This window comes from Vidua chalybeata, chromosome 16, assembly GCF_026979565.1.
Source record: "Vidua chalybeata isolate OUT-0048 chromosome 16, bVidCha1 merged haplotype, whole genome shotgun sequence".
In the NCBI taxonomy this organism is placed as follows: Eukaryota; Metazoa; Chordata; class Aves; order Passeriformes; family Viduidae; genus Vidua; species Vidua chalybeata.
In genome coordinates, this window is record NC_071545.1 from 4,209,626 (window position 1) to 4,222,864 (window position 13,239).

The following is a 13,239-nucleotide window of genomic DNA, read 5'->3' on the forward strand; positions in this document are numbered from 1 at the left end:
AAGCCAACTAGGGCTTGGGAACGGCTGAAAGTAGCATACCCTCTATGAGCACACTGATAATGGCTTAACATGTCCTCTTTTTTTTTTTTTTCTCCTAACAGCATTATAATTTTCTAGAATGTAATGGAAATTAAAGTGGTATAGCTGTTTAAATGATCTTCCCTTTTCCACCCACACACAGAGTTATTTTTTTGCAGGGAGGAGGAACCCTGCAGCAGGCAGGAAGTGGGTGCTGTCACCACCAGGGACATCAGAGAGGTGCTTGATGTGCATGTCCCAACCATTCTGGCTTTGTCCTCCCAGAAGTGTTTAGGTCCATGCTTGACCTTAATCATGCTAAAGGTCCTGCTGAAGTGAAGTAGAACTCTCAGATTTACCAGTACTCTTCTGGCTCATTCTCTCAGTCCTCAGCACTCTTAGTGGTCAAATTTCATTTATTTAACATATTCTAGCGGAACAGGAGTGACCATTGATACTAACTAACAGCCAACTGTAAAACTTAAGTGAAATTTCCTTTTTGTGTGGCTGGGAGGGAGAGGAAATGTGTTGGTCTAAAGTGGTGGAGCTGATGTAGAGGCATTGGCATAAGTTCTGAGCCTGGCACGGGGCGGAGACGCGAGTAAAGCTCTGTTGTGCTTCTGTGGTTTTGATTCGCAGAGGTTTGTGAGAACTTAGGTGGCTGGTGCACACATGGGACATCACCACAGAGCCCAGCCACCAAGTCAGAGCTTGCATCTGGAGTGCCCCACACCTAGACATTTAGAAGCATGTTGTTATAGTGAGGCAAGCAAAGCATCCTTGCGTTAAAACAGGTAATTATGGTTTATTTTCAACGTTTGTTTTTGTTATTGCTATCTGCAATGTAGAAAATAGCAACGCTTCTTAGACATTTGATGTTTGCATTATTCTGCAATGTTTATACTGCTTGCAAAGGGCTGGAAGTGTCCTCCTGGAAGCTGCTGAGTTCACACTACCACTGCTATTTGCATCATATTCTGTTATAAGCCATCCTTTTTTGTTACTGTGGATTTGGAAGGCTGTTTTAGACCCTCACTAGACAAGACCAAAATACTTTAAAAAACCCCCAAACTTGGAAAAATATGTTCAGCCTAAATTTATTCATAACTAGGTTTTTCTTGATTTTTAGAGTGTCAGGATTGTCCTTAGCTTAGTCTCTTCCTCCTACTGTTTTCTTCCCTATTCACAGATTGCTTTGCTGGGATAAACAAATCAAATTTAGGTTTCTGTTGCAACATAGTTGTTCCATTCCCCTGAACACAAAAAGGAATTTATCTACAATGGTTGTATTTGAATTTGACCTTTTTTTTTTTTTTTTTCCTATTTAATGTGGATGAAGAGAACTGTATTCTGTTGGAAGTACCTCTAAGAAATCAAGAAATAATTGAGAATTAAAATTAAGAAATACTGATAATTTTCCTTTTCCTCTTTGCATCTCACTAGCATCTCAAATTCTTTAAACAGATGCAATGAGATCCTGCTTTTCTTCCTCCTGAGTTTAGCTCTGAAGTTTCTGTCATTAGGAGGAGCATGATCTTGTATTTTGTATTATTGAATTTTGATTAATGCAGCCCATAAGATTTAGCAGTTCTTTCTATGTAATATTTTTATCCTTTCCAGTTTTGACAGTACCTTCCAACTTTGTGTCATCAGGAAATTTCATCAGCAGGTTGCCTTGTGCCAAAATAATTAAAGAAAATGTTAAAAAAAAAAAAAAAAAATCTGTCCCAAAATAGATCACAGAAAAGCTTCCCTTGAGCCTGAGCTTTCCTGTACAAATCTTCCTCCTCAGGTTTTCTAACATCTTATGAAATATATACATGCTGAAACAAAAAAACCTGCCAGGTATTTTACAGAGCAATTTAACAGTCTGTATTTATGTCATTTGTCCCACTGGAGTCATTTGAGTAAAGCTTGCAGAATCCATTTTATAATCTCCATTCCTGGGTGAAAGAAATCTGCTTTCTTTTCAAATGCAGCTCACTCTGTTGGATGAAGCAAAATAGCAATAGTTAAAATGAACGTTTTGGTTTTTTTAGAAATTAAGTATTTTTAAGTGAGTTGAGACCACAACTTGCTTTCTCATATATCCCTTTTGTTTATGTATTTCTCCATGAAAATTAGTGACTGGTTTTGTATTGGAATTAATGGCAATCTTTTGAAAGAAATCCATGCTGTGTCAGCTTGCTTAATAATTAAACTGCAGAGTTTCTCTTCCTTGGTAAGATAAGACCAAGAAACAGGATTTATAGCTAAGCATGGTCAGATAAGCAGTGAGAACAGCATCATCCCCAACAGAACAGTGAAGCAGTTCTGAAACAGGAGATGGAGTGGGGTAAACATCACTTCATCATGAGACAATTGCTGGCCTCATTGGCAGCTTCTGCAGGGAGCATCACTGAGGGTCACAATTCCACATCTAAAGTTAGCAGTGGGGTAAGGCTGGCACTGGGGAGGGCCAGCAGGCAGCTGCCCAGGGAGATTTCCAAATCCTGCAGCACGGCCGCCGTGATACACGAGAATCAATTACTGAAAACCTTCCACGATGGTCAAAATGTGACATTAAATAATTGAGTATCACATCAAATCTTGTCTGCAATTAGTTATCTGGAAAAGTAATTATGCAACAAAATCAAGTAGCTGAAATTAGTGGTGTGAAGCACCCTGATAATTCGAAGACTGTAGGAGATTTTTTTTTTTTATTTCACTTGTAACATGGAGTTGTAAGTACCTAACTAATTCTTTATTGAAATAAAAAAGTCTTGCTCAATTGTAATTCTTGTCATTAGTTACATCTGCACTAGAAGATACATAGCACATAAAACAGGTGTTAATGACTAAGTTGGTTTTGTCTAAAGTAAAAATGAGCTGCGGAATAGAATGTCTTGCAAGCAGTACCTTTAAAACCAAATCTGTTTTGATGTAGGGAGGTAACCAGCCTAAATTTCAGTCCTTTATCTCTTACACCAGTAGTGTAAGTTGATTTGGAGAACAGAGTTGAAATACTCTATTGGGAAAATGTGTTCTTTTAAAATAGTTATGATCAATTTAATAACATAGATGTTGTGAAAGGTTAGAAAAAACCATTAAAATATAATTTGCACTAATAGAAGTCGTTAGCTTGCGTTAGCTCACTTATTCAAAACAAACAAGAAAAATATAATGAATCAAAACAGAGTATGTACCCAGTATAACAGGCTGCACATGAACATTGTTTAACAGCTTATAAATCCAGGAAAATGTCTAATTATGCAATCATGATAAATTTGATTATTTTGAAAATGGCTTCTGATGGTAACTGTTGTCATGTATATGCCAGAACTGATAGGAAAATTATTTCTAATCAGTAGATCTGTACAGAATTTGATCTCTATGTGTTTAGTACTTAAAAATCTGAACTGATAAAGAGTAGTTGGCTAGTCATGTTACTTAAGCTGCTCCCAAAATAGCACCTTCCTTTTTGGGTAGAGTTAGGTTTGCAGCTGTTGTCTCTATCTGTTGTCTCTGAAGAAAATTTTAACATTAAGTGTTGCTGACGTCAATTTTTTTCTTTTTTTTACAGCTGATGTGGGCTTTGCCCCTGACAGAAGTTATTTGGTTCTAGCTCTGAGTTTGGAAGAAGTTGGTATATAGATTTTCCCCTAACTTTCAATTGATGTGTTTAGCTTTAGTGGGAGTAATACTATCACTTAAACCATGTTGTCGTCTCAAGGAGTTTTGCTACATCCCTATGGAGTGCCAATGATTCTGCCTGCAGCACCATACTTCGCTGGACTTGTTCAGGTAATGCAAGGCCGCTTCCAACAAGCAACTTAACTCTAGTGCACTTAGAGCAATAATTGGAATTTTTATGGTTGAGAAAGCAAACACTTTTAATACAGGCAAAAGCTCTCATGTAGTCAGTGAGAAGACAGTAGGAAATCAAAAAGATGGATCACCCTAATCTGTGTATTGACATCTCTCATGGCTGAATAAATGGTGTAGTTGAGCTATATTTGCTTGTATTGATTTGTCTGCTGTTTAACATTCATGCCTTTGCTTCACGAGGTTGACCACAGGGCAGAGGATTTGCTATCCATTCTAGGTTTCTGAGGGAGTCAGCATTCCCACGGCAGGTCAGAAGACAAAGTAACTTACCATGATGTGTTTAGGTTAAGTGTTTTAGCACAGCAAATAGGAATAGTGTTAAATATGCATTAATTCATATGTTACGTGTCCCACGGAATGAAAAAGGGGTTGTGGTTTTGTGTGTATAGAAATATATCACCTGAAAAGAATATTTATACACTTCCTATTAATTCCTTTGAGCCCTCAAATGTAAGATCTTGCTGCAGGGCAAGAGTCCTGTGTATTTAGAAGTCAACTGGCAGCTACCAGATTGTTGTTGTTGTGTTTGCTTTTGCTACTATTTTGTTTTTATCAAAAAGTGGTGCTGCTGAAGTTTCTGCTGGTAGACTTGAGATTCTGACTAGATCTTGTAGATGCTAATTAAGCAGCAAGTATCCTGTTGTTTACAGTATTAGAAGACATTAGGAAAAGTCAACATTTCTAAACTCTGATAGAATTGTACCATATAAGTAGCAGCTGTTGGATATTGTGCATTGACAGGGTCAAGACACAAATGTGCCTTAGGGCATTTCTGTGCTGTGCATAAGTCAAATTAACTGTGAGGGAGAGGGAAACTTTCATTGTGCTCCTTTACTCCAGCACTTTGCTGACATAGAGGGGCAGTCACAGCATGAAACAGGTGGGTTTCCATATAGGTCCCTTCAGTAATAGAAGACTGTGGGTTGTGTTTTTCACTTCAGGCTTAATATCAGACGCACATGTCTAAAATGGAAATATAGCATTGCACAGTGGCCGATAATCGGGTATTGGGCATCTGTGTCTTGTGGGACGTGCAAGCTGAGGCTGCTTTTTATGCAGTGAGACTCATCCAGCAGGCCTTCATATCCATTAGAATTTGGGGGTGAAGGTCGGACACTGGAGCTCAGGCAGACCCTCTGCCATCCTGTCCAATAAATAATTACAAGCAAATCGTGCCTTTCACTCTATGCTGATTGATGTTGAAATTGCTTTTGAAAGTTCTCATAAGTTCCTGTTATAGATTAAGTGCCGGTGTAGGAAAAATAACTGCACCCAACTGAAATGGGTGAATGTAATCAGGTTTAATGGACTCGAGAGCTTGTTGGGAATTAAATAACTATTGATTTGTTGGAAAGTTGCTGTCATTACAAAATGCCACTCTGGACACATTATCCAAGCAGTTAGATTAGAAGAAAGGGCCCTTTGAAAATTTGGGATGCCTTATTTCAATCTTTTCCCTCTTTATTCTCTCCTTAGAAAGATATATCCAGGCCTATGTTACTCCTTCAGCATAGATCTGAAACTGCTGAAATAAAAAATAGGTATTTGAGATGCAGTTGACAAGTGTTCTTTGTATGACTACTTCTCTAATCTCTTGTCTTCTCTCTCCCTGATGCCAAAGCTGAAAATGGCATTTTGGAAACCAAGCAGACATTTGAGTTATTGTCCTAATGAGTGAATTGCAGCATGAAATGATTTGAGCAATTTGTCCCCCAGGACTTTACCTGCACTTACAGTATCTCTGGTCAGCTTATGACACCAGAATGCTTATTGTTTTTTGTCTTAAAGTAAATCAAAGTATCTAAAATAAATAATGCAAAGAACATTTGATAGGAATATTTATATCATCCTTTTCTAAGCAGTAATTACATAACATTCTCAACTTTAATGGAAATTTTCTTCAAACATATGCCTTTATAAACTGATTATGTAAATGTGTGGGGTTTTTTTTGTGGTTTTTTTTTTGTTGGTTTTTTTTTTTTTTTTCCTGGATGGCAGGTTGAGACCCACAACCCTGAACTATTTTTGAATATGAGGCAGTTTTAAGACTTGATAGGCTTATAAGATGCCACTTTATTTATTTGCATAGATTTCTACAGAAAGTAGGTGTACCTCTGATCAGGGATTCCCCATGATTTTCAACTGGTGTATTCCAAGGGTGTGTATAAAAGCAGTGTAGGGCATTGCCTGGAGATTTGGGGGCTGTTTTGGGAGGTTTTTTTGTGGTTTGTGTTGCACAGTTGAGCAAGAGATATCTCTGTGGAGCAAGGGTTTTCTTCAGAGGTCCTGCACCTTCAAGTGCTGTTTATTATTTTACTTAATGCTGTGGATGAGTAGCTGCTCCAGCTTCTCCTAAATTCATCAGTAAACCCTGCCCTGCATCCGAGGGTGTGGCTTGCTTCTGCCCTCTTGTTAGGAACAGTGGAATGTGTGAAAAACAAAAAAGGGGTGGATACTGTGGGTGCATCTCTGGACATGCCTTATGTGAGCAGCCATGTGTTTTCCTAATTGCATGTATTCTATTGAGGACATTTGTATTCCTTTCATTGACATGATGTGTTTCAGTGAGATGATGGAAAGTGAAATGCTTTTGTTCTTGGAGAGACACAAGGTCCAGGGTTACAGAGATGTTGGTGGTATCAAATTACATTAAACATACATGCAAACTTATTTTCCAGTAAATAAATATACTTTAAACTTACTAGAATGATAGCCTATGACTTAGTAATGCATTTTTAAATGAGAAAATATCTTTGCCTTTTCCTTCCTTCTCCTGGGCAAAATTATTTGAGGAAAAAAAGATCACATGAAAGTACAAATAATGCATAAATAGCTTTATGCCTCCTGTGGGAGGGGAGATATTTTCTGCCTTGGCACAAAAAGCCCACTGGTGGCTTCAGGGCTGTCACAGCTCTGCTGCCACGAGGACCCAGGCAGGGACTGCAGTGCAGCCACTGTGTGTGCTGAGGGCAGCAAGGCCCACGTTGTGTCCAAACTGTCCTGCTGCTTCTCCTGGCAAGGGAAATGAAAGAAATGCCATCTAGGATTAAGTGTCAATCCAGTAAGAGGTTTCTTCTCCTGCCCTTGGTCCCTGTCCCAGTTCAGTCATTTGATTCCCGAGGGGGAGCCCGTATGTCCGGATGAGAGTGCAGTCAGGGGGTGCTGATGGCCAAGACCCCTCTGCCCTGGCTGGGGTGTGCAGGATGGATGAGTGTGCTCCTGTACCCTCTGACCAGTTCTTAGAATACATGTGAAAACAAACTCCAGTCATCATTAAATTACAAAGTTTGTTGTAAGGCTGCACTGTCCACCATGCTGAGAATACTGTTATTTTGTTAAATAATATCTGACAGGTCATATCAGCTCCATCTTTCATGGCTCTAAATATAAAATGCTTGCAGTTGCTCTGGTTACTTGGAATGATGGATTTATGATAACATATTTTGAAAGCACACATGCAATATATAACATTTTAATAATGGATGCTAAATTATTTATTACATGGCTGGGTTAGGTAGCTCCATTTCCATTTAGCAGCGAAAGAGGTATTCATATGCGTTATTATAAAAGTTATTAAAGTTGAAATTGTTTAGACTTTTCAGTAAACTACTGCAAGGCTCTGAAAAGAGAAACAGTTCTATTTAATAGAAAATGTGGAACTTTTATATATAAGATTATAAAGATGGGGGATTATTTATGTATATGGTCAGTATTTTTTAAAATATGCTTTTATTTTGACATAATGACCAGAGAAGTTTTAAGAGTGCTGAGGTTTTGCGCTTGCATTCATTGTTAAAAATTCATTGTTAAAAACTAAGCTAAAACCTTTTTTTTCCTGTTTTTATTTGCTTACTTATTTATGTAGTGATAAAGGGGAGAGTTGGAGAACAAAAATAGAAAATTGGCTGATGATTAAGTAATTCAATATATCGGGAATTACTGTACTTTTAAGTACATCGTTCTTAAGCTTAGATTATTCTGAAGTTACTTTGATTTTTTTTTTTTTCCCTGTGTATCTGATTTCCCATAACTGGTTAAACCAGTGTGCTTGACTGACAACTGAAAAAGTGGTAATCTGGAGACTGTTCCATTTTATTTTAGGGCTGAGAGAATTGCCTAGAATATGCTGTGAAAAGTAGTGGTGCAGACTTCAACACGGTGCCATCACTTTACCCATCTGGAAAACCCTTCTTTTAGTGCTGTTTTTGGGAAGTGCTAGCAGTGGGTACATTCTGAATACTTGTAGGTGTTAGTGTGTTAGGCTACCTGCAAAATCACACTCGCATTCTGGCATTCCAGTCTTGGGGAATGCTATGGATTTGTTGTGTCACCTTACATGAAAAAGGATTTTGTAATTTGGTAGGTTTTATTTGAATAATACATTTGAAATAGCAATGAGGAGAGGTTTGAGTTCTTCCAGAGTTGCCTGCAGTGGTGTATGGTTGTTTCTGTTGGTTTTAGATTATGATCTAGTGGGAAGCAAGTGTAATTTCTGTTTACATTGGCTGAATTGCCTCTTTGAAATGCAGTAAGGAGATGATTTAGCTTAAATGCAGATTTATTCTGGCTTGATTGTGTTGTTCTGTCTGTTCTGTTACTAGTGCTGTGCTCCCAGTGCTTTATGAGTAGAGGATTAATATGTTTTCCTATTGCAATCACTTTTCATTTGAGTGTGCATCTTGTCTCGCTTTTGAGAGACCATATCTAGCATTTCTTCCCTCAGTCTGAGAGTTGCAAAGTTTTTCTCCTTTTTGTATCAAAAGTGCTTTTAGCACATGTGAAGTTGTAGTGTTAGTGATGAATATGGTCTTTATTGTTTTGATAGCTGAAAATTTTTGTAAACAATGTTTAAAAGTCTGGAAATTATAGAATTGTTTCTTGGAAAAGACCTTTAGAATTATCAAGTCTGACTGATAAATCAGCACTGCCAAGTCCGACATTAATCCATGTCCTTAAGTGCCACATCTATGCTTAATTTTTAATTTACCCTTTTCAAATACCTCTAGGGATGATGATTCAACCATTTCCCCGAGCAGCCTGTTCCAATGCTTGACAACCCCTTTCTAACCTCCAATTTAAATCTCCCCAGGTACAACTTGAAGCCATTTCCTCTTGTTCTGTTGCCTGGGAGCAGAGCCTGATCCCCACCTGGCTACAACCTCTTGCCAAGAAGTTGTAGAGAATGAGAAGGTTCCCCCTGAGCCTCCTTTTCTCCAGGCCGAGCCCCTGCTGCTGCTGGTGCTCCAGCCCCTTCCGCAGCTCCGCTCCCTGCCCTGGACACACTCCAGCCCCTCAATGTCCTTCTTGTCCTGAGGAGCCCAAAAGTGACCCCAGGATTTGAGGTGTGGCCTCAGCAGTGCCCAGCACAGGGGGTCAGTCACTGCCCTGGTCCTGTTGGTCACACTGTGGCTGATACAAGCCAGGTGTCATGGCCACGATCATGTTCAGCACCTCCAGGGCCTCTCCTGCTGCAGGGGCTTCTGGTGGCCATAGGGCAGCACCTGGCCTTGGTGGCCAAAGAGGACTTGGACTCCTCCAGCCTGGCCAGGGCCCTCTGCAGAGCCTTCCTGCCCTCCAGCAGGTCCTTGGTGTCATCCCCAACCTTCCCGAGGGACGTTCAGTCCCCTTGTCCAGAGCACGGATAAAGATATTGACCAGAGCTCGTGCTGAGCCCTGGGGAATCCTGCTGGTGACCTGCCCCAGCTGGGGCAGTTCCTGCCCACCCTCTGGGCCTGGCCACCACCCACATTTCACACAGAGCACATTGCACCCATCCAAGCCACCACCAGCCAGTTTCCAGGACAGATCTGTGGGAAATGCTGTCGGGCAGACACATCCACAGCCTTGCCCTCATCCACTGAGCAGGTCACCTTGGGAGGACACCAGCTCAGTCAAGCAGGACCTGCCTTTTTGAACCCGTGGTGGCCAGGCCTGATGGCCTCATTGTCCTGTCTGTGCCTTTTGGTGGCACTCAAGGTGATCTCCTCCAGACAATTTCAGATTCAATTGTTTTTCCTTTTAATCCATGGATCAAGCCAGTAGCCAGTAAGCACTGTTGGTGAAACCTGTCAGCTGCTCAAGAGGCTGCAGACAGCTTGAAAATATTTGGTTATTGCTATTGCAAGGGTTTGTTCTTTTAACTTGCCTTTATTTCTTTCTAATAAGTGCAGATATCATCAAATACCTGCTGAGTGAACCCTCAGGGGCAAGAGGGAGGGTAATGACATGGAATGTCTTCCCCATTGACCAAAAAGACAATTGTAAAAAGAAGAATAGCTTATCTAAATAGTTTTACTTCAGCTAAGAAACAAGTGGTTATTCTGCCCTGCCACCTGCATAATTTTTTCTCACTGGCCTTTATTTTGGAAATCAATGGGTGACATAATTCCAATGGCTAAGGCAATGCTGCCTTACCTCTTTGACCTCTTTTTCTGTCAGCTCAGTCAATGCTCTGTTATAGTCAGGGTTTTTTTCACCTGGCAGATTTCATCTGACACTTAACAGGCAGATTTTTTTTTTTCCTTTTCCACTTTTGCAAGTGATATCAATATTAGTGAGTTTTAGACATGATGATCTATAATTATTGTGTGTTGGACAATACACTGCAATGGAGTGTTTTAGGATGGCAAAAACTGGGTAAATCTGGGCCTTTCTGACTGCAGGAGCTTTTAAGGGGAATAAATAGAAGAATATTTGAGTTTGTAAGAAAAAAAAAATCACTTCTAGTCATGAAATAGCTATCATTAGGATAAGTTCTATTTATTTTTTCATCCCCTAAGTAAGACAAAGCTTATAAGATTTGGATTCACTGTAAAAGCCAATTGTTTAACTTGGCTCCCCCAGCTAGAAGCCAGCAAGCTGATACTCCTGTTTCCAAGGATCTGGAATTTCAGCTGATTTTTCTGTTTTCTGACTCATGCATAATCATCAGTAATAAAACTTCTGATGGCCAAATTATGACAGGAGATACAGCTTTGAAGTTCTTTTGCTTTCAGTAGAATGATTCACAGCTGATACAAAAATATGCTTGTACATCTAAATATAGAACAGTCATTTTAATGGAGTTTGCTTGAATATTTCACCTATTTACCCTCTGATAAGGTATCTTGTGTTGCATGAGCTAATGTTAGAAACCCAGTTCAAATACATCTTTTGGCTTGTCTGCTTGCTTGCTTTTTTTAACTGAGGTGTGCAGGTTACTGTTTCCTCAGACCCTGTTTCAAAGCAGGTGTTGCAACAACATATGAAATGTCTATTTCAGTAGATCAGGTTGTGCAAAAAATACAGGAAGGGTGTAGTTATTTCAAGTACAAGTACTTTTACCTGAACTAATTGGAAATTGCATTGCTCACTACACCTGATAAATATTTGACAGTCAGATTTCACAGATAATTTGGAAAAATGTTAGGGGCTTTTTTTAGTGGAGTGACAGGTCATGAACATTGTAAATATATAATTGAAAATTGACCCAGGTAAATTTTCTGTGTCCAACTTTCTCCCTGTGTTTCACAAGACTCAGGTTATTGTGGATTAGGGTAAATTCTGATATCCTGGTTCCTTTTCTTTCTCTAGGGGACAGCTGCATGAGCTAGAGAGCTTGTAGAATAACTTCATCTTCCGATGCTGATGAATTTAATAAATCACTAAAGAATGTAGTTTCTTTTTTAAATCTACATATTGTTTTGTTGCTGACCAAGCTGAGAAAATACCTGTATATTCAGGAGTCAGAATGGTTCATGCTCTCATTTTATTTGAGGCCTTGAACTAAATAAAGCATGGTGCATTTCAAGGAATGTTAGTTATCAAGGAAAAGCTAATCAGACTTTGCTAAGTATCATTCTGTAAAATAAGATAAAGCTAAAACTACTCAAAGCAGTGAACTGATCTGAACTATACTGCTTTTCTATTGTCTTTTTTCTCTTAGTTCTGAAGGAGTAAAATTATTATTTAATGCTTATAATCCCAAGGCTTTTTCATCTCATAGAGCTGAAAGTATGCTTTTGTTATGTCTCTGTCCTCACTTTGCCATATTATTGCCAACCCTCCTGTTTGCGAATTAGTAGCATTTAAAAGTCACAGAGGAGCAAATGGCAGGTTTGTCATATATTGGTTTATTATGAGAAATGTCTGTGACACTTTGATTTCTCTGTACCATTTGAATGTATAGCAGGTTCAGTAAAATGCATCTCCAGACATCTTTAGACATGTAAGCTTCAAAACATCCAATCCAGGCAGAAGAGTGCTGCCAAAATGCAAATCCAAGGGCTTCTCTGTAAATTACCAGCAGCTGTGCAGGTACACATCAGCTGTCTTTATTTTCACTGCCAGTGGTGCTGAACATGAGCATGTTTCAAACACTCCGAGAACAAATCATATTGACACTTGAAACCAAGAAAGAGGAAAAGGGGAATTTCCAAACATTTTACTTCCATTCTAGAGAAAACCTTGCAATTATGTTAGAACAGAACCTAACCATGGGTGAGTATTCCAAAGAGAATAATAACAGGTTTAGAAAAAAGCAGGCTTTTTAAAAGCTGTAGTCCTGTACTTGGTTAAAAGCAAGATGACAGTTAGTTGAGAAATAAAAGGTGACTGTAGGTGAAGGAAAGCACATCTTCCTGCATTTGTGAATGATCCTGGAGATAATAACACAGAATGAATCATTCTTTCCCTGCTAGCCTCTGTGTGGTGCTGACTGAAGTGAATTAGCAAAGCTGAGAAGTCCTTTGCTTCTCCCTGGAGATAGCTTTGCTCTGTCAGGGCAGCTCAGGGGATTCAGCTCACCTTGGCTGGATGCTGAACAGAGTCTGCACGATGGCACCTGCTTCAGATATGTCAGAGCAAGTTTGAAGGTGTTTACCCTCCATGCAAAATGGTTCCTTATTCTCAAAGTGTTGCATAAGTTTTTTATGTGTACAGGACTTGTGTTGATGTTATTTTTGGGAGATTTGGTTTAGTCCTTGACCACCTTTTTTGTGCAAAAAGATTTTAGAGGCACATTTTTAATTCTTTGAGGAATACAGAACAGCCTTTTTTTAATTAAATAAGCTCACTTTTGCTGGATTTTCTTTCTCTTTGATTTGGTATTGTACTGAAAAATAGTGTATGAATAATTTTTTAAAATTAATTTACATCTTGCTAAGATTTGAGGTACAGAGAGAAGGTAAACCTCTACAACTGTATTTCAATGCTCAGAATAAAAATATTTTCATTTCAGTTACTAAAAAAAGCAAAAAAAAAAAAAAAACCAAAAACAAAAAAAAAAACCAAAAACAAAAAACAAAAAAACCCAAAATATTAAAATTGTTTAGAGCCATAACAAACCACCAGGATGGAAGAGAATTCTGACTGTAT

The 13,239-nt window shown here is 38.9% G+C and overlaps 1 protein-coding gene across 17 annotated transcripts in view; it reads left to right on the plus strand.

Annotated features, from left to right (window-relative positions):
• Nucleotides 1-13,239, plus strand: part of RBFOX1 (RNA binding fox-1 homolog 1) — a 1,013,650-nt gene that overhangs the window by 772,672 nt on the left and 227,739 nt on the right. For 5 of the 17 annotated variants that reach the window (XM_053957199.1, XM_053957192.1, XM_053957205.1 and 2 more), the window contains exon 2: nt 3,581-3,801. The exons of 11 other annotated variants lie outside the window; for them this stretch is intronic. In XM_053957199.1, the coding sequence (XP_053813174.1) occupies nt 3,715-3,801 (87 nt within the window). In that variant the 5' untranslated portion in view covers nt 3,581-3,714. Of the gene's footprint in view, nt 1-689; nt 813-3,580; nt 3,802-13,239 lie in introns of those variants that run through there. One more of the 17 variants, XM_053957191.1, reaches the window with a different exon arrangement.